The sequence below is a fragment of the Gallus gallus genome, chromosome 2 (genome assembly GCF_016699485.2).
Source record: "Gallus gallus isolate bGalGal1 chromosome 2, bGalGal1.mat.broiler.GRCg7b, whole genome shotgun sequence".
Taxonomy (NCBI): Eukaryota; Metazoa; Chordata; class Aves; order Galliformes; family Phasianidae; genus Gallus; species Gallus gallus.
Genome location: NC_052533.1, coordinates 27,358,192 through 27,384,802, shown reverse-complemented (window position 1 = coordinate 27,384,802; position 26,611 = coordinate 27,358,192). Strand labels below are relative to the sequence as shown.

The 26,611-nt window shown below is 35.8% G+C and overlaps 1 protein-coding gene across 10 annotated transcripts in view; it reads left to right on the top strand.

The window, feature by feature from the left end:
- The window catches only part of DGKB (diacylglycerol kinase beta), a 343,763-nt gene that overhangs the window by 238,798 nt on the left and 78,354 nt on the right, over positions 1-26,611 (top strand). For 9 of the 10 annotated variants that reach the window (XM_046937766.1, XM_046937763.1, XM_046937764.1 and 6 more), the window contains 2 exons: positions 14,031-14,121; positions 19,520-19,715. In XM_046937766.1, the coding sequence (XP_046793722.1) occupies positions 14,031-14,121; positions 19,520-19,715 (287 nt within the window). Of the gene's footprint in view, positions 1-14,030; positions 14,122-19,519; positions 19,716-20,376; positions 20,533-26,611 lie in introns of those variants that run through there. The other variant, XM_046937774.1, reaches the window with a different exon arrangement.

Sequence of the window (26,611 nt, the reverse complement as noted above, 5' to 3'; positions counted from 1 at the left end):
GAGATGGCAGCCCAGCCACCCCTCTGGGCAGCCCATTCCAGCACCCCACTGACAGGAAAAATAAATCCCTTTCTCTGGACAAAATCCTAAACAAAGGACTAAAATTCATTACTGTAAGGTAAGAGTTGTTAGGACTGTATTATACAATAAAACAACAATCATCATTTTTAGTGCTGCTGTATTTGTGAACTGATGCAAAGGAACTGCAAAAAAAGCTGAGAATCTCAATATATACATCATCCTATTTCTTCCCTCAGTATTATAATGAAAAATGATGGATTGGTTTGTGCTCCCAGTTGATAGACTCTGCTCAAGTGTTTGGTCCACCTTCTTTTTATAAAGCAGGTCCTATATAGTCAGCATGCTAAACTTAGTGCATACTGCTGTGAAGGGCCAAGCAGAAATTTTTACAAGATGTTTCATACATGGTTCCTCTTAAATGTTTTTGTTGTTAGAATTTGGAGAAGTTCACTTGTCCTTTCTCAGAAGTAACATTGTAGAGCCATATTGTATGGGTTTTATTACTTTTTCTTCAGACATAAAAAGTTTATTGCAGAATACCTTTTGCACATCCATTTTAGATGCTAGGCTTATATAATTTAATATACTCTTAAGATTTGAATATTTTTTTAAAAAAAGAAAGCCATGCCTGCAAGCTACATTCTGTAATTTAAATACAGCTATTTGTGTTGGTGGAAATATTACCTGCAGGTCTCAGGAACTATAGTGATGCAGCATTTTTTATACTGATAATTTCTATTTCCTTATCATACTGAAAATTCACAAAAAAACATGCATTTTTTTTTTTTAACAAAAGATGTGCATCTGATGCCTTCTGTATAGCTAAAGACTGTCTAGATTTACCAGTTTAATTTAGAGTTCTGTTTGTTTTGTCTTGTTTCTTTTTAAATTCAAGCTATAGTATGACTGAACAGAAACAGAAGGCAGAGTACATATACTTTAAATTTAATTTGAGTGGCTTATTTTGGCTTAGTTTACATAAATAAGAAAATGGTTAACTAAACTAAAACTATCAACTTTTATACTGCAATAGAACCCCAATTCTGCAAACGTTGAAGTGCTTCATTTTATCTGTCTGTGAGTAGCTCCTTTGATTTCTGTTTCTTACCTTAAAAGCATACACCCTAAAACCTGTACTTATTTGTTTAAATTCAGAATACCTTTTAAACCAGTGCAATTTTGAGGTCAACCAGTCTTTGGAATTCCACAGATTTGTAGAAATCAGATCAGTGATTCTAAATAACAGTATCCTTATTTACCACGTTTGACTCCCTAATCAAGTTTATGTTCTAAATTATTACTGACTTTAAAGCAAAGAACAATCTCTTCCATTTGTCTCAGGAGCTGAAAAGCAGTGAGTAAAGATGAAGTTCAAAGAAATCAAAATCTGTTTTTTTGGGTGTTTTTTTTTTTTGGTTTGTTGTTGTTGGTTTCTTTTTCTTGCAAGTAAAGTGCATTAGGAAAGAAAACAACAGCTGGTAGCATGGAGCTGTGATAGATTTTAAAAAGCAGGGGTGAAGTAATGATTAGAAATGCAATATGGAGCTGTAGTATAAGAAGGAAAGCTGAAGGCTCTAAACAAGACAAATATAATTTAGGTAGAGGCACAGGTCTAATTACTAGGCTTACTTGATAGCTTAGAATTATCACCCATAAAGGTTGATTCCTCATCAGTTCTCTGGCTGCAGAAATGAATCCTACTAGACATTGGTGCTAAATTTAACAATTGATGTACAATTATCCAGAAATTACAAAGGCAGATTTCTTGGAGTGACTTTTGTGTATATCCTTGTGAGAAAGGAGATAGATCTATAGGCATCCCCAAATCAGAATGTATATAATAACTGGCATAGAAGGCACATGGAGAAACATTTTATGGATTTATTTTAAGTGTGCTTTTGAAAAGATATTGATATATTCTTGATTGTCCATATTTTACATTGTAGTTTAGCACAGGTATTAAAAAATGAGTGTTCAAAATGCAGCATTCTAAAAAGTGAAGCAGATGACGTGGCTACATAGCACATGGATGTTTGAAGACCTATTTGCTGTTCATTCAACAAGACTTCAGATGTGTGACTCTTGGTCACACAGTTCTATGCTGAGGAACAAAAGAAGGGCAGTGTGCCTGGCTTTACTCTGTCTCACCCATTTAGGTACTACTCAGTGTAGAAAGGTTTGTATTTTGAAGGACGAGATGATAAGTAGTTATAGTTGTAGAATTCATTATTTATATAGCCACCATGTGCCTCTTCAATGCTGAGTTCTGATTTCTACTAAGTAAAGACCTTCTGTCACACTAAAATGCATTCTGAAGTCTTTGCAGAAGCTATTATAAAGCAGTGTTTTTAGCCACAGCTGATGACTGTGTTCAGTTTTCAGGGGAAAACAAAATGTTACCTAAAAATATATACTCTCATATAGACCATTAATGCTATTTCCAGGTTTCTAAACAATGTGTCCTTTTAAAAGCAAAAGCTCCTGCCATCCTACCAGAAACAATAGAAAAGGATGTACTGTTACATAATATCGATGAACTTCTGTTTCACAAGGAGAATAAGGCTTGGCCCATGTGTTTCACATGTTTCATCTACCTGTTCTTTTGCCTGGTCTGCATCTGAAAGTTGGCAGTTGTGCTGTAACCATCCTGTATGAAATAAGGAAGCACAGCTTTCTGGATAGAAGGGTGGCTTACATAGAATTTCTTCTGAGCTTTCTCAGAAGAAGAGACTAGGAAGTAGGAACAGCTGATGTTGGGTTTTGTATTTAAGGCGCTGTAGGGAATGCAGGTGGATTGGGTTGAATTTCAAGTTCACTTCCTCAGCAGTTCTGTATGGTAAGTCATTAAAAGTCTTTTGAATTCAGAAGATTAATTGTCTTGTCCTACCTAACTACTTTAAGGGTAATGGTTTTTAAATTCTCATTCTGCAATGAAAATGAGGAGTATTAAGACTTCATTTTTATTGTAGGTGTTTTTTTTTCATTGCACTTGTTTGTTGTTTTTTTTTTGTTTGTTTTCATTTATGTTAATTGTTTTTTGTTTTTTTTTTTTCTATTTATGTGAATGTCCATTGAGACAAGCCGGGTTTTCAATCTGAAATTAGACATCTAAGTGTAAGTTTCTAAGGGAGCTTGTGTACTCATCATCTAGATGTCAATCCTCTGATTTCAGTGAGTTGAGAACCAGCTAGTATCTCTCTGTGAAGCCTGGAGAGCAATTCTGCCTACTCAGCTCCAGTGAATCACATCTTTAGTGTCATTCAGTTGATGTCTTTTGTTTCCAAGGAGAATACAGTTGGCAAGTTCAAAGGCATACAAAGATGTTGACACACCTAAATCTGATGTTAAACTGAATCACAGGCAAGCCAACTAATTCTTAGAAGTGATCTTCTCATAGAGGTGGAATCAGAAGACAGTGAAACTTGAAAGGGATGAGGCTTCCTAAACTCATAAATCTGTTCATTCAGTAAAAGAAGGTTTAAAGTCCTGTGTATCCCAGTAAGAGAGGCAGAGATGTCTAGTCCTGCTCCAATTCCATCAGACCTCAATATTTCTGGAGGAATTCTGAGGGAAAACAGATTTTGCCAAAAAAAAAAAAGACTTTTTTCCTACACAGACAGTCTGATGTTTCTCTCATGTCTTCAAGTAAGAGTTGCTCACTGTTCCTTTGAAACATATGATTGCTTACCTTTTTTCCTTCATTCCTTAACCTCATTTTTGTAATCTACCCTGGAATGGCAAAAAGCATGGTGTTTCAGGGGAATGTAGAGGGTGTTTGCTTGTTTGTTTTTATTTTTATTTTTTGCAAGAATTGAATAGCAGCATTGAGATACTTTGTAATGTCAGTGGAAGTTAGAATATAAATATTGGGTAGAGGAAAAGATAAAATAATTACGTATGCATGCCTACTTTACAGGGAAGTAAAGCTGGTTTATATGTTTGTTTCTAAAACAGTTACAACTGTGCATGTGAAGCAGCCAGTGAGGAATTACTCCTTCCAGACCTGTCTCTAAACCTCTGAACTGCCTTAACAGTGGTCTCATTAATTTAAGTGCTACTCAGTGTCATATCTGTTCTTACATACCCATATTAGTGGGCAAGAGAAAGGAAAATTGTTTTATTCTTCTGACATTATTTAAAGATGAAACGTGAAGGTCTGTGACATTGCTCTGAGACAGTAGGTCTATTATAACATATACAGAGAGTTGTTTTTTTTTTTTTCTTCTTAATGCAGTTTTGTTCGTTTATCTAGTACAACCAAGACTGGTAAATGTGGAACTGTTTATAAGCTTTATTTTTATTCATGATAAAAATCCTCTTCAGATTAATGAGTCACTGGTGCCTCAGCATCTGCTCCCTAGACTGGGGAATTTGGGAAAGAAGCTGAAGGGAAAAATGAGGATAAAAATAAGTAAAATGTTAAAAGCAGAAATCTTTATGATGGGAAATAGACGCAAAGGATTTAAGAACTGTTACAGGAATGTTCATTTAGTGGAACTAAATGACAAATTTAATGAAGATACTTTTTAGGTAAACTTCTTAAGAAACTAAACTGTTGGGTTTTATTGGTCTTACTAATTACTGTTTTAAAACAGCATATATTAAAATGCAAGTGTTATTTAAAATGGCTACTTCTATCATAGATAAGAAACGGTACCCTGTTACAGAAGAATATAATGTAAACTGTTATCAGCCAGGTATCACACTGTTTTATAATAGCTGTTTTTTATACCAGGTGCTGTAGGTTAATGTCCTACAATTTGTCTCATTTCTATGACTTCAGGAGGAATATACTCTCATTTTCACATGAAGATCCTTTGGCACATTGATACAAAACAGATGCTGTCTGAGGTACCACTCAAGTCACTGAGTTCCTGCTGCATTCTAGTACTTCACACAGAACTTTCAGGCTCTTCAAATGATTAAAGATGCTGTTTTATTATGGTTATAGCACTTTTTATTGATAGCTTCGGATAAAATTCCTCTCCATATGTTTGTGGGATTTACTCTCCCCTGGAATCTGTAGTGTGAGGAAGGTATATGAGAAAGACATTACAGATAAGACAGTGAAAGTAGATTTCATAGCTAACAACTGAGTAAGGTAGGTTATAGATAAGTCTGACAGTTTAGCATGTTTTCTGATTACTGTGTTTCTCTGGTAGTCCAGAAAACAGAGCAAGTCCTTCCAATCCAGCTTTCCCTTGAAAACCTAGACAAATAACATTCTGATCTTATGAAATCAAGAAACAGTTTATGAACCTCCACTCAATTTGTCACACCTCTTGTCTGCAAATATGTAAATAATAAATGATGTTCAGGAACATCGGTCCCCGTCTTTACTGTGTGGACTGACTGGTACTTATGTCTGGACTGTTGTACAAAGTTTTCAATCAAAATGGAAAGTTAGAGCTTGAGATAAGAAGTGGTAATGAGTGGTGAGACACTCACTGAGGAGAAGTAGATAATACAACAAAAATAATTACAGAAAAGAGGAAATGTGTTTGTGATCAGAAACTTAGGAGCATAGAAATACCCATCCACTGTCAACCAAAAGATCTACCTAGACAGGTGCTCTTTCTGCCGTGGCTTCTACCAATGAGCATAAGAGAAGAGGGTAACGTAATAATAATTGCATTTTCATAGTGAACTTCAGTGGACTATTCTTCCACAGATCTCTTAAAACATACAGATGCTAAAGTATTTGCAACAGGATGTTAACATCTTAACTGCATATTGTGTAAAAAATACTCTTGTTTGTTGTAGCTATTGACTCCTAGCATGGGAAAGTCATTCCCTATTCATTCTTTTTGTAGCAAACGTGGTTTTAGAGAGCTCTATTATATCTCCCACATTTATCACCTTTCCTGGCTGAAGAGTTTAAAAAAAAAAAAAAAAAAAAAGTAAGAAAAAAAAGTTCAGCATTCACAACAACTTTCATGCAAATACTATTAAATACTGCTCTGACACTTCATTCAACTATCTATTGTAAGCCCAAGACCTTATCCTTGAGAGCTCATTGCTATTTTCAAAATTATAATTATTTTTCTTTTTCCTCTGTGCATCACTTTACGTTTATCCACATGAAATTTCAGCTGCATTTTTGTAGCCCAGTCACTCAGTACTGTGAGATCCTTTTGCATTCATGAACACAATCACATTCATGATTTGTGTTTATTACTAAAAATGGTCCAAATGTGTCTCAGAATGGGTTCTTGGACGGATTGGAGATCACAACTGAAGGCAGAAGCAGAACTGAATGGGCAAGGGCGAAGGATGGTGGTGACAGCTGTAGGCAGTTGGGAGAAAACCAGGTACAGAGGATTGGGGCAGGTAGCTAGACAGTAGAGGCTGCAGAACTGCTATGTTCAGAGGTGCAAGCTACTGTGCAAAACTGTACTGTGAAGCACAAGAGAAAAAGGAATCAAATGCAGTTCTGGAGTGGTATCTGTAGAACTAATAAGTGTCAGAGACAGTCTCAAAATGCTGCTTATTGATATAAGATTTTATGTGGTAAATTTCCAACTACATGTGGTATCATTGTAGATAATGTGAAAATTTTGTAACTGTGTATTCTACACAGTCTTTGCTTATGCTGTGTGCCGTAAGAGTTTAACACTTCGATTTGCCATAAGTACAGTTCGTAATGGGAAAAGGAAAAAATTGACAAAGATGTCTCTATTAAAATCATGCCAGTCACACATAAATTTCTTATGGATGTGCATCTCCACTGGCTATTTCCTTACCTTTGCGTATGATTCATTATAAAGCAGAACAGGAATTATATGATTGTTAAGACAGAAGTGGAAAGAAAAGAACATTAGAAAAAGTCATACATTCTTATTAATATATATTATGTGCTGCAGTGAAATCATTTTTACCTAAGTATAAAATTACCTAGATAATAGATTTATGAACAGTGAGAAAAGATGGAAAATATGTTGTCTATCAGGAACTTATGTGAGAAAGATGGGACTTGATAAAAAATATTCTTTATCTTGAATTGTGCAAAACATTGAAATGTTTTTAGCAAGATAATTTTTATTTATCAGATATTTGGTATTTATTTAATTTAGATAAAATGTGCTGATACATTGGATTTTGTTAGCAGGAAAATAAAACACAACCGTCATGACTTACAATCTGCTGCAAATTTTACTTCTATTAGTCCTCAGTGTATGTTTCATAGGCTAGGACTCAACAAAACAAGAGCAGCGATTTCAGACAAATTAAAAAGCTTTTCTAAGACCTGAGGAAAATCAGATGGTTGAGGTTAAAGGCACTTCTATTCCCAATTGCAAGAACAGGTTTCTGTAACTGTTTGTATTTCATTTGTTCCTTGGTGCAGAATTTTTATTTTTCATCACATTGGGAACCAGCATTAGAGCTTGTATATTATTTTTATCTAAAATGCTCTGTGAGGATTCAAACTCTAATAACCTGTTAGCCACAGGTTATGACAAACAACCAAAAGTACTTTGCTGCCATAAATTTGCCTTTTTTGTCCCCCCATATTATTTCATGTTTTGTAGTGTAAATGAACAATATCTGAGTTAAATAATAACAAAACTTCACTAGAGCTAAATTATTCTCCACTGTATGATACATGGATACCTATACACTGATGTCTCTGGTACTACCTACTATCAGTGTCAGAACACTGGAACAGATATTCAGCTTTTTTTGCCCAGTATGATGTTTCCTGTGCTCCTAGTTTCATTTTCAGACTTCATTATTTTCAGGCTTCAGATATGTGTAGTTTTAGTTGGCCCTTCTTTAGGTTTATTTTCTTTTTCTTCCCTTTTCCATTGTATCATCATTTTTCTTTCAGCATTGCAGAACTTCAGTGCCATTTCAAATTAAGTTCCTATCTAATCCTCATTCTTCTCCTTTGATTCCTCATTTTCCCCGATGATGATCTCCATTTTTTTTTCTACATATACCTGTCAAACACTTTCTCCCCTTGGACTCTTCATAGTTTCTCCACAGTGGAAATATGTGTCTGTTGCACATCTCCATATTTGCACACCTCTCTGATATTTCTGGTCCTCTGCAGAGGATTTTTTTTTTTTTTCCCACATTTCCATGGAACAGGGGATAAAAAAGTGATCAAGGGAGATAAAAGATCCAGAGAGTCATGTGGCCCCTGAGCAACTTCTAGAAACATGGTGAAGGGAATGATAAGCATTCTCTCTTTGGAATTCTTTCTCCTGTGTTGTTTCTTTCCCCATGGATTTTTTTTTTTTTTTTAATTAGGTTCTGTACACTATTGTTCATAAACACTACTCTTAGGATGAAAACTTTATGCTAAGAGATTATGCAATTTCATTATATAGGCTGAGACCAGCCCTTGACATTTTCTGGCAAACAAAAATTACTTCTGCAATGTAATTGCAGTAGTTTAATAAAAATATTTTGAGCAGACAGTGCTTAGGAATTTGGGGAACCACTATAGTCTATGAAGGAAACAAAGTGCTGTGTTCAGGAGCAGGTATTTCTGCACAGATTTTTGATAGAGATTGATTTCTAACAGTGCACTTTTTATGGAATGTAGCCTATCAAGGAATTGGTCATAGTATAGTTAAATTCTATATGTGTTTTACACAGATGGCCAGAGGTATATTATGGCAAGGCCATCCTTATGCTAAATTTAAAATATCTGCTTTGAAAGTGTAACAGTATCAAAGTAGTTCTAAGTCTATGTTATCAAACACAATTAATATAAGTGAATATACATGTTTTCCTTCACTTGTTTTTAAAAAATGGTCATTTCAACTGAAATTTTTATAAAAAATTTGTAAAAACTTCAATCATACGTTTCCCAGTGTAGAAATTGAAGCTTGACACTGCATAATTAAAAAGTGGAAATAAATATAAATAGTAGGTACATGAATAAGAAGTGCAAGTAAAAAAAAAAAAAACAAACAAAAAAACAGTAGAAACTGTCATAAACTTAAAAATGCAACAATGAGTGATTACCCACATCTCTAGTCCCTCAAATCCAGAATATGGCTGTGGATTTTTGTATTAAAAATATTCTTTTTTTAATTGTCTCACCTCCTCATCACCCTAGCATTCTATTGCTGAACTACTGTTCCACACATTCTGATAGTGTACACATTGTAATTAAGTATATGTGCTCTTCAGGTGCAGAATAAAGTATTTACGACTTCCATATTTAGATACAGGACAATTTTTCAATTATATGCCCCATAATTGCTTAATCAGAAAGGTTATATAAAATAGTTTGAGCAGTAGGGGGGGTTTTGATTAACTGATAATGGAGCAAGCCAATATCACAGTTTATTTTGATCATTTTGCCTTGATTACCAAACCTTAGCTTGAACTTTCCCAAGAAACATCTCCAAGTTTCTAAATCTGATACTTATCTGCAGTACAGAAGTGCTCTAAGAAATGGCAGTATTAGCCCTTCCATTCTCTTATGCTGATTTGTTTCATCCCTGTTTAAGAAGCTCATTCCACTTAACAGAAAATTGACTAGTACTTTACTGTGTGGAACACTGCCAGCAAAGAAAGTATTTAGGCTCACGAAGGAAGTTTGGTTTTGTTCGTGCATCCATAGACAGTATATATTTTGACATACTGTAATCCAATAGCAGCATTAGATGGGATTGGGTCAGCCTTTAATCATGATTGATGTTTTATTTATATTGTATTTTCAAACAACTTCTTGTTTAAGAGTTTAGCTATGCACTTTGAAGCATACACAAAAACACTTTCCTGTAAAATAATCTATTCCCTTTCCTATTCCTAACACAAAAAGTGATGTAAAGTGCTACTGTATAGCATTTTTTTTTTAACTGAAATAGACTACATCTTTTAGTAAAAGTTGGAACAATTAAAAATAGTCAACGGCTCTAGGACAGGAAAGTAGACATGACAACATCCCTTGGACTATTTACTATAACAATAGCGACTAATCTTGCTTAAGGAAAGTTTAGTATAATTTGTCTTGATTTCTTTACAGTTAACTGTGCTTTGTATGTGTAAGAAAATATTAACTACAGTTTTCTGTTCAATAAAATTGTAGTTCACTTGAATAAAATTGGTGGTAAAGGGAAATGGTAAATACTTCAGAAAATAATTTCTATCTATATTTATCTTTGTACTGGAAAATTTGATAGAGATTTAGTTAACTAAGGAAAGGACAACAGGCTCACAAGGCTACAATTTTCTACTTAAACTCTTACAAGGGGCATTACAATGACAAGAAGCACATCTGCCATCAAAAACTCATGTGATGAATGCACTGAATCTTCTGTCATCTAATTCTACAAGGTTTTGATTTATAGATACACACTTTCTAGTGAACCACTGTCAGTGCTGAGTTTTGATTTTTCTATACTCAAAATACATGGATTTGAAACTATCGATTCTGAACAGTGCTAAGATATTGTGTCTGTTTTATCTCTGTGCAAGTCAAAGACTTTACCATATACAGTGTTAAGAAGCTGATATAAGGTAGGCTTTCCAAAAAAGAAAAGATCATAGAATCATATATTGCCTTGGGTTGGAAGGGACCTTAAAGTTCCAAGCCCCATGCTATGGACAGGCTTGTCACCCACTAGATCAGGCTGCCCAGCACCTCATCCAACCTGGCCTTGAACATCTACAGGGATGGGACGTCCATAGCTTCTCTGGGCAGGCTGTGCCAGTGCCTCACTACCCTCTGAGTTAAAAATGTCCTCCTAATATCTAATATAAATCTCTCCTATTTTAGTTTAAAGCCATTCCTCCATGTCCTATTGCTGTCAGACCATGTAAAAAGTCAGTCCACGTTCTGATTAGAAGCTCCTTTTAAATACTGGAATGCCACATGGAAGTCTCCCCAGAGCCTTCTCTTTTCTGACACAAGCTCAGCTCCCTCATCTTGTCTTCATAGGAGAGGTGCTCCAGCCTTCATCTTCATGGCCTTATCTGGATCTGCTCTTCCTATTCCATGTCTTTCTTGTGCTGGAGGCCCCAGGTCTGGACACAGTACACCAGATAGGGCCTTATAAGGGCTGAGTTGAGAATGACCGTCACCTCCCTCATTCTCCTGGCCTTCTGTCATTTGTTGCAGCCCAAGAAACTGTTGGCCATCCAGGTTACAAGCACACACTGCTGGTTCATGTCAAGCTTTTCATTCACCAGAACTCCTAAGTCCTTCCTACCAGGGCTGCTCTCGATGAGTTCATATCCCAGTCTGCGCATGTATCTGGGATTGCAACACCTTGCACTTGGCCTTTTGAATCACATTAGTTTCCACTTCCGCTTTTCCCAGATCCCTTTGGATGGCATCACTTCCTTCTGTTATAATCTGCTACGTCACTCAGTTTATTGTCATCAGTAAACCTGCTGGGGATGCATTTGATCCCATTATCTAAGTAATTGATAAAGATGCTGAGGAACACTGGTCCCAGTATGGACCCCTGGAGGACAGTGCTCTTCAATGGCCTCCACCTGGACATAGAACTGATGACCTCAACCATGTGGCTGAGACCATACAACCAATTTCTTATCCACTGAATAGGTCATCCTTCAAATGTATGTCTCTCTAATTTGCAGATAATAAAAGATACTTTATTTGTGGTTTAAAAAAAAATAAAAAATAGTGGCATGAGGAGATGCTCTCAAAGTAGCTGGTGTAAAATAGTATCAAAATAAATGACATAGTATTTTTCTGAAATCTTGAATCACCTTTTATCTATTGTCTCATTATTCATTGTTCCTGTTAGAAAGTAACAGGAAAATAGCAGCATCCAGACTTTTCAAAAGGACCCAACAGTACTTTGTTCACCGTTGTTTAGATATGAAAGGACTATACACCTTTTTAATGTACATTCGTGTAAATAGAGCAGTGCTAAAAAATCTGCAGGTGTTGAAGGAACCTACAGAAGATCAATTCCACTCGCAGTCTCTTGGAGTGTGGAAGCTGAATTTGACGTGGGCTCTTCTGTTAGATGGAGCTATTTTGCGAATTTCATTTATTCTAGAGCAGAGTGGACAGAATTTATCCTCAGAAACTGTTTCCAAACATACACAGATTTTCTGTGCAAAAACTTTTGAAATATTGGGTCTTTTTATTTCAACAGAAATCTGTCCCTTTCTCTCTTATTATTCCCCTTTCTAATTATTTGTATGTGTCCTGCCTCAGGTTGCACATCCTTGCAGATCTCTGAAAATGATCAGGATTTGTTAAGTCTCATACTAATGGGTCTCTGGGATTATCCAGTACTGCAGAACCCCTTCCTTTTCTATGTAGTTGTGACTGCAAAAGTCATTAAGGAGATTTTAAGAACCACTATCAAGTCTTATATTTATATAATCCAAAATACATATCAAAGGTAGAATTAGTACTTTTGCTGGCATATTTTTCAGCCATCCACGTCTGCATTTCACTTTTTGCTTCTGCCTCAAGCAAACTCAGTTATTTTCAAGTTCCAAACATACTGCACTGTTTGTATTGGAGAACAATTTATAAAGGTGGGTGCACTTTGTTCATATCTGATTCCTAGGTGTGAATTTGGAAATAATTAATTCTTTCTTTATTTTTTTTTTTTTAGCTTCTTTTTTTGTTACAGAATAATAATTGCTTATGATAGTTAAACAAAACCATAAGCACTTATTTGAAATGTTACTGCTGGTGTCCTGATTGAACTGCATACAATAAATCTGGTAAAACAGAAATGCAGTCTTTATGAATTTGAGGAGAAAAAAAATGTAATCTCTGACCGCTGTCATGATAAACTAAGTAATTTAATAGCATTTATGAGGACTGCTCTGAACATAATGCCTTCTATTTTATGATGTTGGCCCACATTGTCAAAGGTGGATGTTGGTGGCATGGCAGTAGAGGCTGAACCTTCCTGCTTATAATCCATTAGATTTGTTTTCATGTGATAGATGGCAGCAGAGGGGCAGTCTGACAGAATGGCATCTGACATGGAAGTGCATATGAAGCAAAGGTGTGGAATTGAATTCCTCCCTGCAGAGAAAATGGGATCCTTTGATATTCATCAACACTTACTGAATGTTTAGGGTGACTAAACAGTGGATGTGAGTGCAGTGCAGGTTGTGTTTTTAAGCAACAGCACCATCATATCACCTGTGAAACATTGGGTCACCTCTACTGGTACAAACTTTTATAAGCATGGCATGCAGGCTCTTGTTCATTGCTGGTGAAAATGTGTAGCTATTGTGGGTGACTGTATTGAAAAAGAGTGTTTTGTAACTAAGAATTTGCTCTATCAAATAGTGTTATTGTACTCTTTCTAGCTGTTTTAATTTCCATGGAAATAAATAGAAGACATTACTTTTGGAGCAACCTATGTGTATTCCATTTTATTTTTCTGTTAAATCTATTAATGATCTCCAAAATGCAGATTCCATCACCTATTTAAAATATGTTTATGAGTTAATTATCTGGTAATACACCTCTCCTACTGCAAAATGTTCAAAGATTGTTAGATCTTGAATTTTTATTGGTCATCATGAGAAATTTTCCTTTACCTTTAGCTAAGGTAAGGCAAGCTGCATTTTTGTCTTGGCTCTTCTCCACAGTGGGAGTGCCCTGCTTGCACATTTAGCGCTCTGTGGGATAGAGATTTTAGCCATCAATCAGAAATCATATAGTAGGTGTAAGACATGAAATAAAATCGATACATTTTTCTGAAGCATGTCACTAGTTAAGTGACAAAAAATATTCTGATAGTCACTGAAAAAGAAAAGTCAAAGGTACATTTGAACCTGTCAGTTCAACACATTCTTGTTATCCCTTCAGGGGATATCATACAACTTGACACCAACATTTAAGCTTTGAAAATTATGAGCTCATCTATTTCAAATAGGATGTCACATGTTCCCAAGCCTTTGCCATTACTTATAATGGAAGACAGGATGATCAGTTTTGTCACATATTGATAGTGAATAAGATCTTTTTTCTTTTCTTTTCTTTTCTTTTTTTTTCTTTTTTTTTTTTGTTGTTTTTTTGTTTTTTTGTTTTGTTTCAGAATGAAGAACAAATTTTGGTATTTTGAATTTGGCACTTCGGAAACTTTCTCAGCCACCTGTAAGAAGCTGCATGAATCTGTAGAAATAGAAGTAAGAAGCTAATTGTTGCCTTTATCCTTGAAATGTCACTAGTTTGGCTGAAATGCAGGGAGCAAGGGTGCAGAGAGCCTGAATCCAACAAGGCAAATCAGTGCACATCCTTTCGACCCTATATTCCAAAATATTATTTTTATCGTGTCTATTTGTAGTGTCGCCCTGAACACTGGAACAAAGTTCAGTTTGATGATTAGTGAAGTCTTAATACAGTAGACAAGGTCAAGAGGTGAAATATAACATTAAAAATCAATAGGGAGTGTGGCTAGGTCAGATGGAAAAATGAAAGACTGTTGGAGGGAGTGAGAGCTGCTGCAGGATTAAAATAAAAAAAAAATACTTATTATTTCTAGATCCCAAGTTTTTATAACCTTTCAAACTCAGTTCCCTAAAATTGTACTTACTTTCCTGAATAAAGTTTAAAGAATATATATATTTTTTGAATCGTTCCCCTTCATTAAATAGCTTTTCCCTCTGCATGAGAGGTCATTGTTCCATTATACATTGAACATTAACTGTAAAGACACAGGATAGTTACAGACAAAATAGGAATTTAAAATAATGTGCCACTACTACTTTGATGGATGATAGAATAATTGGCTACATTACATAAGCTGTTTGGGGGGGCTGATATTTATAAGTAATGAAAATTGTGAAATGTGGAAACCTAAAAATTTAAGTTAAATAATGGAGTTATTTCTTAAGAAGTTTGCGATGCTCTCTTTTACCGACAGTAATGAGAAACTGCTCATGTCATTGGAGTATTTGTATAGTATTGTGAAGCGCTTGGAGAGGTATGGTAGGACTATGAGTGTCAAGTCAAAGCCTACTGAAGGACAGTCTGAAATGATATGAAGGGACCATGGATCTCATGGTAGGTAGCAAATACAGAGACTGAAACTGCAAGGCCTATAGTGCCAGATTTTTCTGTTAGGTTATTTTCTTTGTAAAAGGGAAACGTTCCACACATGCATCCTTAAAAATAAAAAATAAAAATATATTGATTTCTAAGACAATGCTTCACACATTTAAGTACAGGTAGCCTACAAATATTCATAAATATTTGATTAATTATTGGAATAAATGCTTACCTTGTTTGTTTTGTTTTGAATATATTGCATGTTAAACGTGTCATATATATATATAAACATATATATATAAACATATATTGCATGTTAAACATGGTAAATAATAATTTTGCTGGCTTTCCCATGAAAGTATTTTCTATTCAGCAAAAATCTTATATAGCCTGATGCAATCTTCTTAAACCATCTGATTGTAACCATTAAAAAGTAAACATCCCAAAGTAAATGAACACTCATAAAAGTTCATGATTAGTACTAATTCATATTAGTAATGCTGTTATTACCAGTAAAATATTACGTTGTCAGTATATAAAATGTTTGTTAATATTCGCCTTCTCTATCATGGCCACTCTCATTTTTCAAGGAATCAGAGAATCAGAGAATTGCTCAGGTTGGTAAAGACCTTAAAGATCATCAAGTCCAACCACTACCCAACCATACTACCCTAACTCTAACAACCCTCCACTAAATCATGTCCCTGAGCACCACATCCAGTTTTTAAGCCCGTCCAGGTATGGTGACTCAACCACCTCCCTGGGGAGCCTATTCAAGTGCTTAGCCACCTTTTCTGTAAAGATTTTTTTCCTGATATCCAACCTAAACTTACCCTTATGGCACAGCTTAAGGCCATTTCCCCTCTTCCTGTCACAAGTCAGCAGTGAGAAGAGACCAAACCTGCTCTTTCTGGAATCACCTTTCAGATAGTGGAAGAGAGCAATAAGGTCTCCCCTCAGCCTCCACTTCCCTAGTCTAAACAGCCTACATTTTCCTACAATTAGGAGCAAAAATCATATAGTTTCCAAAATGTTTGCACAAGAATTGTTAGGAGGTAGTTATTTACAGTTATTACTATGAGTAAATTACATTTAAATGAACAGCGTGCTTGTGTCTCATTTGTATGTTATAAAATTTTGGGAGTTGTGCTGTTTTCATGTTTGTTTTGGTGGGTTTTTTTCCACCTTCTTCCCCATACCTGGGGATGTTGCTACAGATGAGACCTTGGTGTATGATAACCCATTTCAAACTGAATAAAATCCACAAAGAAGGCATTTGCTCTACAGCCAAATTTTGAATGAACAAAACCCGTGAAGATTAAGGATCTGTATCTCTAAGATGGGAGAAAACAATCAAACATTCCATGAGCAAATATTTGTTCTACCATATATTTGATTTCTAACACAATTGAGCTTGGCTTTTCTGATGTACAGTCATTTCTTTTAAGTTCTGTATTTTTCTTCAATTTGAGAGAGAGAACACAATTTTAAACTCAGTATAGTAAATTCTGTACTTGGGATACATGGTAACCTAGGAAAGTATATGCGAAAGCATTATCCAAAATAAGAGATGCTTTTAGTTCTAAATTGGGATCCAAAATTTGAGAAGAGAAATATGGATTCCAAGGGAAAAAAAAAAAAAGATATTGACGTTTTTTGGCACATACACTATTTTTCCACATTAAAAAAAAAAAAAAAAAAAGAGTAAGAAAAGTGGTATGTGAAGGATATTTAATGAGATTAGCCATACATCTAGTGTAAGAGGGGTACATACCTGCTGTAAAACCATTGTGTTAGCAGAGGAAGCCTGTTTATAACACCTGGTGTTAATAGGTGGGAGAAATGGGCAAAATGATTATGTACCCTTGCATAATATTGCACTAATATTTTCTCAGCATAGGAATGATCAGGAAATTTTTGGTGTAATGAATGAAGTGTAGAAGATGATGCCAGAGCAGGGACTGAAGCCAGGAAAGAAAATTAAAAGAAAAAAAGAATAGAAACACTAATGTCTATTTATAATCTGAGTAGGCATGCTCTGTGTTTTATTTTTAGCAGTACCATTGCATTATTTGAAATAATATTGTTGATAATTACAAGGATAATAATAATAAAATGAGCAGAGCACATTGAGTTTTGTGGTTTTAGTATATGAATGTGTTAAGACAATGCAGTGCTACCTGTAGTGCAAACTTCTTGTCTGTGTGCGAACAAAAGAAATCTCCCTTTTGCTAATACAGAAAGTTCCCCGTCACTGTGGGATTCGGAGGCCTACTCAAATAATTGTCTTAGTGTACTACCTGCTGTGTTCTATATTGAGTGAAAATGGAAGCCAGACTCTGCACCATCCTATTTCACAATTCTTCTTTTATTTAAATAATTCCAGTCAGTTTAGGGGACGCCAGACCTTTATAAATTAACAGCAGGGAAATACCAAAGGTGTCAGATTGCATATTTATCATCTTTCTCGTGTAATACTTAAATATGTATTAAGAAGTGACTGACATAAATTAGGCAGATTTCAGAAGCCACAGGCCGTGGCTTGTAGAGGACCCCCTTCTGCTTGACATTTCATCCTTGTCAAAGATCAAATTATTTTAATTTAGGCTGCAAATTATAAGGAATGAAGACTTCTTTGTGGGAATTCCCTGTGGTAATCTGACTTTTGTTGTTACTGCTGCTTGTCAGTGTGCAAAAGATATAATATGCATGCAAATAAGGTTAAAAAATATGTACTATCTAATTATCCAGCCAGTACATTCCACTTGAAGACAGTGGGAGGCCTGACACACAGTATGTGTTTGATTCATTGAGGCCTGCAGGGTATTTACACAAGATTACTTTTAATTATGAAATTAATATCTGTTTATCTAGTATGTATAGGAGTAAGTGAGAGTATACATGAGCAGAATTTTTAGTAAAATAAATGATCTCAATATTTAATATATATAAAATATAGGCAGAAGAAAAAGTCCATGAATTTATTTCCAAAATAACAGTGAAGACCTATGCCATCTTTATTGTCAGAAAAATGTAATTTTAAAGTTATGCTTTAACTTATAGTTGTTGCCGTAACTGCCAGCTCATTTCCAGGTATGTCTTTTCACATTAAAGTTTTCCTTCTATGCGTTTAATCCACAGGTGTGAAATTTAATTCTTGAAGATCAAATATGAAATGGAAACCTTAATGTCAAAATGGCTCGCTCTTCAGATTTACCACGTTGTTAGAAAGATTAGGAAGATGTAGAGTATGTGTTTTGCTTTGTGATCTGAGAAACTTTCAGGGTGAATGAATAATTTTGCACAGTTATTTTTGAGTTCTACTTTCTGTTTCTTGAAAGCTATGATAATGGTTTATATAAATGGAGAGGAAAAAGTGCCAGTGACCCACAGAGCAGCAAGCTGCACAATGTCAGTGGACTATTACTGAAGCATGGTTAATTATTTTTCCAGTTTTCTTCCTGATTATTATGTATTGGAATTACAAAATAAGAGCCTTAATCAATTTTCAATGCATGTCTAGACCCCCTACTGGCTTGCAGAGCATTGCAGGAGTAGGACTGTTTCTAAGATATTTTTTTTACACAATAAGGTGTGTGTAGCTCACAAGAATATCTGTGTGCTCTAACTGTCATGAGGAACAAAGCTAATCAACCTTTAGCTGAGATGCAAGTTATTGACCAATCCTGGGAACTTTGCCTGGTTCAGTGAATTAGTAAGTAGAACTGGATGCTCTACCTTCCGTGCGCAGGTGAAACTGTAGTTGGGCCCATATTCCTGAATAGTACTCTTTTGTCTAAATGTGCAGGAAATACTGAAAAACCTCAACGAGCATTCCAAAGATGGACATGTTTTTTTTGTTTTTTTTTTCTGTTTTTTTTTTTGGCACTGGTATATATTTCAGAGAACTAGTGTAACTACTGTTGATGGAGGTACTGGGTTGAGAGATGTTGTATCTGCATCAACATTTTGTTACTTGTACCTCTTACAATGGGTTAGTGGTCAGGCTTAGCTCTACACTAATTTACTGGTTGTGCCTTTGGATTGAAACTAATATCTGTGTGGTGTTCTGTGCTCTCACGGCCTGCTTGGACCTTGTATGCAGGGGGTACTAGTTATTGCTGTAGCAAGTTTTGCAGTACAAATTTTTGTCGGCTAATAGCTGGAATGTAGCTTAATAGCTGGAATGTAGCTACAACTGTATTTCAATTAGGTCAGTGTATAGGTATCAGGTAACAAGATGGCTGTACCACGTAGTCTCATACTTAATCAAGCAGTCAGGATTTGAATAGGAACCATGATTTGCCTGTTCAGTGAGGATTTGCCTATACCTAATACACCTATTGCATACTTTACAAATGTAAATATATATTTTAGGTATAAACATTGAATAAACCAATAAACCATTAGCACTGATGAACTGCTGAAGAAGAATGTCTGATTAGTAGAACATTCTGATTTTTCTTTCTCTTTTACTGCTCTCTTTCTCTGTCTTCTTCCCCCCCTCACCCCCCTTTTTTTTCCCATGCTAATTAGTGTGATGGGATTCAGCTAGACTTGATCAATATTTCTCTGGAAGGAATTGCCATTCTGAACATCCCAAGCATGCATGGTGGATCAAATCTTTGGGGGGAGACAAAGAAAAGACGCAGCCATCGCCGGACAGAAAAGAAGAGATCAGATAAAAGAACCACTGTCACAGATGCTAAGGAACTGAAGTTTGTATGCCAAGGTATGCTTAAAGATTAATATTGGCCATCTAGCTCCATACAGTCAACTCAGTTGTATAATTGCCCTTGCGTTGCTTCTTGTCAAGAGAAAGGATAGACAGCTCTTAACAATTTGTTTTCTTGTGCATTTAGTTTTTCTGATGTAAAGCAATGGAGCACAGTCATAAACAGAGACATGCTGACAATTACAATCTATAGACTTGCAAATGTGTTTTTTTTTAGAGAGGTTGCTACCTGTTTAGCAGACTAAGCACACCATGTGGCACTGTTTTCTACTAGTCTAAAAGTGCCTGGAGTTTTGGGGAGTCTGAAAATGCTTACTTAGCATTTTAAATGCTTATAAATATCAGTGTGCATAAAACTTGGGAATAATCATGCCTTGTTTCTAACAAACTGTCCTGAGGCTGTCGAAAAATACTTCAGGGTAACAAGAGCAAGCTACTTCTGTGTTACCATACTGTGATGATGTGTGCAGTTCTTCATTGCATATGCCATAGCTTGCTTACATGGGTGTCATCCTTCCTTTCAGTACTCATTACTTTCCTGGTGATTAGGAGAATTTGCTCCTTATATTTATATATATATATATATATATTTATTATAATAGTAACTTTTGAGAAACCCTTACGGTATAGTAATAGTAATCTCTGTTCTACTTCACAGAATCTGAACACCGGGTGTTTTAATACATCATTATATATCACAAATTGTGGTGATTTAAAAATAATGTTCTGCTCACACTGAGGGATTAACAGACGAGACTTCAAAAACTTTTTTTTTAACTCCTTTACTTTTTATTCTATGGAAGTAGTATCACCTACTTCTGTGGTTCCAGCATCCTTAGACTTAATAAAGGTCATGACTTTAACTGCCTGATATTACCATGGTTCTGTTACTGGTTTTGGATATCCTATTTTCTATATTTCCTCAGAAGCAATTCTTAAATCACTAGTTATATCTTAATTAATATGCAGTGTGATTTGAATCTAGCAAGCTTGCCTGGATGATAAATGTTTGGGAATTAAGTAGTTTTCTATGGCTTTGAGCTTGCAACATGTGTGAGGACCCAACAGCTACTGTGTGTTTAAGCAGTTTTAGGAAGTAAGTGATAGATGAGTGTACAGTGAGGTTGCACTGTGAACTGGTTGTCTGGCAGAGCTTACAGGGTTATGATCAGTAGCACACAGTTTAGTTGGAGGCCTGTATCTAGCAGTGTTCCCCAGAGGTCAGTGCTGGGTCTGGTCTTATTTAGCATCTTCATCAGTGACCTGGATGAAGGGACGTAGTGCACCCTCAGCAAGTTTGCTGATGATACAAAGCTGTGCAAAGTGGCTGACACACCAGAAGGCTGTGCTGCCATTCAGCAAGACCTGGACAGGCTGGAGAGCTGGGCAGAGAAGGGCCTAATGGTTCCTTACCCTAGGGAACATTACAAGGAGGGCAAGTGTTGATTCCTACACATAGGCAGGAATAACTGTGTGCATCAGTACAGGTTAGGGGCTGACCTGCTAGAAACGAGATCTGTGGAAAAGGACCTGCGTGTTCTGGTGGACACTAGTTGACCATGAGACATCAATGTACCAGTTTGGCCAAGGAGACCCATGGTATCATGGGGTGCATTAAAAAGAATGTGGCCAGCAGGTCAAGGGAAGTTATTCTCCCCCTCTACCTCTGCTCTGGTGAAGCCACATCTGGAGTACTGTGTGCCATTCTGGGCTCCTCAATTTAGGAAAGACTTTCCTAAATAGAGTCCAGAGGATGGCCACAAAGATTATTAGGGGCCTAAAGTATCTCCTGTATGAGGAAAGGCTGAGAGCTCTGGGATTGTTCAGTCTGGAGAAGAGAAGACTGAGAGGTGATCTTATCAATGCTTATAAATATCTAAGGGGAAGTTGTCAGAAGGACGGGGGTAAGCTTTTTTCCCTGATGCCCATTGACAGGACAAGGGGTAATGTGCACAAACTGGAACATAGGATGTTTCATCAAAACGCAAGAAAAACTTATTTACTTTGAGGGTGATGGAGCACTGGAACAAGCTGTTCAAAGAGGCTGTGGAGTCTCCTCCGGAGATACTCAAAACCTGCCTGGATGCTTTTCAGTGCAACCTACTGTAGGGAGCCTGATTTAGCAGGGGGGGTTGGAGTAGATGATCTCCAGACATCCGTTCCAACCCCTACATTCTGCGATTCTGTAATTTCACATGTTGTCACACGTTGTATCTCAAAGTAACTTACCAATATGCTCTGTCACCTGAGATCTTACCAGCTGCTGAGCTTCTGCTGCTTCTACATATGCTTCAATCTCTATACACTGTTCCAGTGTTCAGGAGACAGAAGCAAGCTAATGGGTAATGGATTGAACAAAATACTTCCTTTTGTATTTCTTCTAAACATACTGAGATGGGACGATTCTGCATTTGATAGTAACAAAACAAATTATTATAATCTCTTTAATTGTTCTCTGTTACATATGTAGCATGATTTCAAACTAGTGACTATATTTGGTGCCCGTATTAGAGGGTATTGCTACACATTTCTGTTTTCCTGGACAGGAAATAATAATGATGATAATATCAAAGACTTCAAAAAATATCAAAGTTATTAGAAGACCTATATTAGCTATGGAAATGCTCATAATGCAAAATTAAGTGCCATACTGTAGAAACTATGTGCTGTGGATGAAAATAGTTTGAACCAAGGCTAGTTTCAAAGCAGAGGTTGACTCCTCAGTAGAGTAGAGTACCTGTATCTCATCACTGAGAACATGGGTAGTATTATGTTACAAGGGCTGCTCCAAAGGTAATGCCTCCTGTTTATTTCCAATAAAAATACAACTGATACAAAGAGTACAATAACACTATTTGATAGAGAAAATTCTCAGCTACAAAACATGATTTTTTCAACATAATTACCAACATTACTAGATTCACTCAGTTGAGCTGATCAAGTCTCTTCATTTCATGCTGTGACAGCTGTGCATAGCCATTCAGGATGTGACTTGTCTTCCATGTTGATATCGCCAGTGCTTAATCGCATTACCTCCCGCATCATTGTGCTGGCATCCACTGTTTGGTTTCCATAAATGTTCAACAAGCATCAATATATATCAAAGGGTGCATTTTTTCCGCATGGAGTAATTTGGTTCCGCACCTTTGCTTCATACACGGTTCCATTTCAGACACCATTTTCTCAGACTGCTCCTCTGCTGCCATCTGTCCTACAGAAACAAATGTTAATGGAGTATTGGAAGGTTCAGCCTCTACTGCCATACCACCAACATCTGCCTTTGATGTCATAAGCCAACATGTTAAAATAGGAGACATTCCTTTCAGAGTGCTCATATTTTTATATTGAATTGCTTTTTATGTTTTCAAATTAAAACATATATGAAAATGTATTTACATAATTAATGTAAATCGCTGGAAAGAAAACCTTTTTGAGCAATAATGTTCTAAATATTATTGAATTCTTTGTTAATGGAAAGAAATAGGGCATTTTTTATTTTGCAGAATTACAGTCTTTTTTTCTAATCTAACTTTAATTTCTGATTTAATTTTAATTTCTGAATCATTTGTATTGTACAAAGCTGATGTATCAGGAAAAAAAAATAGTATAACTACAGATGTATGTCAGTCCATGAAGGTAGATAATTCAGTTAGTACTTTGACTTAAGAGCCTGACATTTGCAGTATTTGTGTTGTATTTTTTTTTCTTTATTTGCTAAATCATACATATCTATGATCTAACTGCAGTCATTTCTTTTTTTCTAAGTACAGAATTTAGATACAACTGTGAACCATCCTTGACTATTATTTGGACAGGAATTTGACTTGGATATACACAGATATTGATAAATGCCAAAAATTATTGCTCAAAAAATATGAACATACTGCATTTAAACTAAATTATGAGTTGAGAAACATAAATATAAATAACTATATTTACTGTTAGGAAGTGACATCCAAAACATAAATTGAATCATGACAGTATCTTCCATGAAAGATATGCCACTTATGTTAGGTGTTAAGCAGCAAAATTTTCTTCTTCACAGAGACACTAAATAAATATGTCAAGCCTTTTGTGATATGAGGATATTAATAGAGAAATTTTCAAAAGAATAAACATTTTGCTGAGTAGAGTAGGAGTCCTTCAGGAGGGTATTGTTACACTTTGTTTTGCTTTCATTGTTGAAGTTCAGTTAGAGCTCTGTCCTGAAATGGATTCTCTTTTGAGGTTTTCAGACTCTAAAGACATCATTGCAAGCATCTACATAACCTTTTTTGCATGAATAATTTCAGTCACCTCAGTGGAGTCATTCTTGAGGGCTGTGTCTATGGACTATGAATGGGTGAAAATGTTAGCCTGTAAATATTTCAGTGCAGTATTTCCTTCTTCTGTATTTTGTACATCATCAGGCACACTGATACTTAACAAGCTGATCTGTGCATCTTGTTGAAAGACCTGCAGTGAGCTATTACTCAACAACGTGCCAGACCACTAGACTATTTTGAGACAATATGCATCCATATCCCAGTATCCAGGCATAAACTAAGCTTACTGATCTAATTCAATAACTCTGTATGGAAATCTTGGTTAATAACTGTATTTTGATTTTCTGAATGAAATGCAAAAATTTTGAAATAGTGAGCTGTCTGTATACACATGGTTTTACAGTCAAAAGCAGGGTACACACATAGTTTGAAGGCCTTATAACACTTCGGAATGTCCATACATGGTAGAAAAGGAGACAATACCCTTTTCATTAAACTCCATTCTACAAGAGAAAAGAAACATTTCATCCCAAATTTCCACATAACCAGTGGATTCCTGGCAAGAATTCTCAAAATAATTTGTCAGCTTTGTGGGCTAGCACACTAATTGCATTTCTGGCGGTCTTTCAAAAACTACACTTTGTCCATTTGATTTCTATTTGCTGTTTGTAAGTCACTAAATATTGTGAACTTTGAGCTCTCTAAATATGAATTAATTACATTGAAGAAGTTAGAAACTGTGTTCCAGTTCAGCATACAGTGTAAATTCAGTATCATGAAAGTTTATATTTTTATGATATGGTGCAAAGCATTTATAAGACTATAATTATGGAAAGCTATGAATAAGGGATAGAATACATTATATTTCTTATTTTTTAACTTGTTTAGGCAGTTTTGAGCAACCTGTTAGCACATTATCATGGAGGAAAAATAACTAAAAATAGGTATTTCCTTTCTGTATATGAAAGGCTGTTGAACATAGAGAAACAGGGTTGTTTAGACAGAGCATCAAAATAAAATATTTTCATTACTTGCTGCCTTGACAATCTTAATTAGCTATTTTTATACGTATATATATACTTAGTTTGAAGAAAATACATAGTATTGATATGATCCACAACTACAATGTAGTAATGTTGTAAATAATGTCAGTTATTTCTGTTACTTTAAAGAAAGGAGGGGAAAATGGTAAATTAGCAAACTACCTTATCAAAACACACGTTCAGCAACTTGAGGTAATACATTTAATATTCAGAATTGGAGCAAGCAGAAATATTTCTACCCAAGAAAAAACAGTAGCTAAATCAACTAAACTGCAAAAGAATTAATTAGTAATTGCACACTGTTCTGTGCTAGGCTCAAAATTACTAGATAGCTTCCAAAGCACTTATGGTCCTTTTTCAGGAAGAATCTCTACACAAACTGAGATATCTGCATATAAAGCAAAGATGCAGTTGGGATATTTATGCTGGAAATACCTTGATGTGTAACATATGTAAAGGTTTACATTTCTGTGAAGGATAACAGAAAAATGACAGTGAACCCAAGAAAAGAGAAAGCACCAAACAGTAATAGAAAACGTGTTGATGCATTTCTTAGGAAAAGCAAAGAGGAAGACCGCTTTTTCAGATGAATGTTGACTACAAAAGTGCTAGCTAACCAAAGAGACTGCCTTCTGTTCGAAACTTCCTATTTTTGAGGAAAAAAAAAAAAAAGTATTTGTAATAGTAAGAAAGAAATATGAAGAAAGAGAATCTAGAATTGATGTTCATTTCCTATTGAAAGTATCCTAAGAGGGCCTACAAGTTATCTAACACAAAGATCAGAATGGGAGAGGAAAAGAAGTTAATTAATAAACAGTAAAATAGGTTAAATTTAGAAGGATTATTGTAGATAAACTTCAGATCCTAGATAAGATAAAATGGAAGGAGTATCCATATGTTTGTTTATGTATCTATTTAAATGTGTAATAAAGTCAAAGCATTAAGTGCATAATGTTCAGAAGAATCTGGTATTATTCCCTCTCTACACTGCACTGGTGTGACCTCATCTTAAGTACTGAGTGCAGTTTGGGGCACCACAGTACAAAAAGGACATAAAACTATTAGGGAGTGTCCAAAGGAGGGTAACAAAGATGGTGAAGGTTCTAGAGGGAAAGGCTTATGGGAGCAGCTGAGGTCACTTGGTTTGTTCAGCTCAGAGAAGAGGAAACTGAAGGTAAGTCTTATGGCAGCTACAGCTTCTCCTGAGTTGCCAATCTCTGTTCTCTGGTGAGCACAGGACCCAGGAGAACATCATGAAGCTGCAGGGAGGTTGGGTGTTAGGAAAGCACTCTTCACCAGTGTGTGGTTGGGCGCTATCGTAGATACACAGAATGGTTTGGGTTGGAAGAGACCTTTAAGATCATCTAGTTCCAAACCCCCTGCAGTAGGCAGGGACACTTCCCTCTATACCATGTTGCTCAAAGCCTCATCCAGCGTAGAAGAACAGTCTCCTCAGGGAAATCATGGCCCCAAGCATTTGGACAACAGTCTCAAACATGTAGTTTGATTTTTGAGTGGTCCTGTGTAGAGCCAAGAATTGGACTCGATGATCCTTATGGGTCTTTTCCAACTTGGGATATTCTGT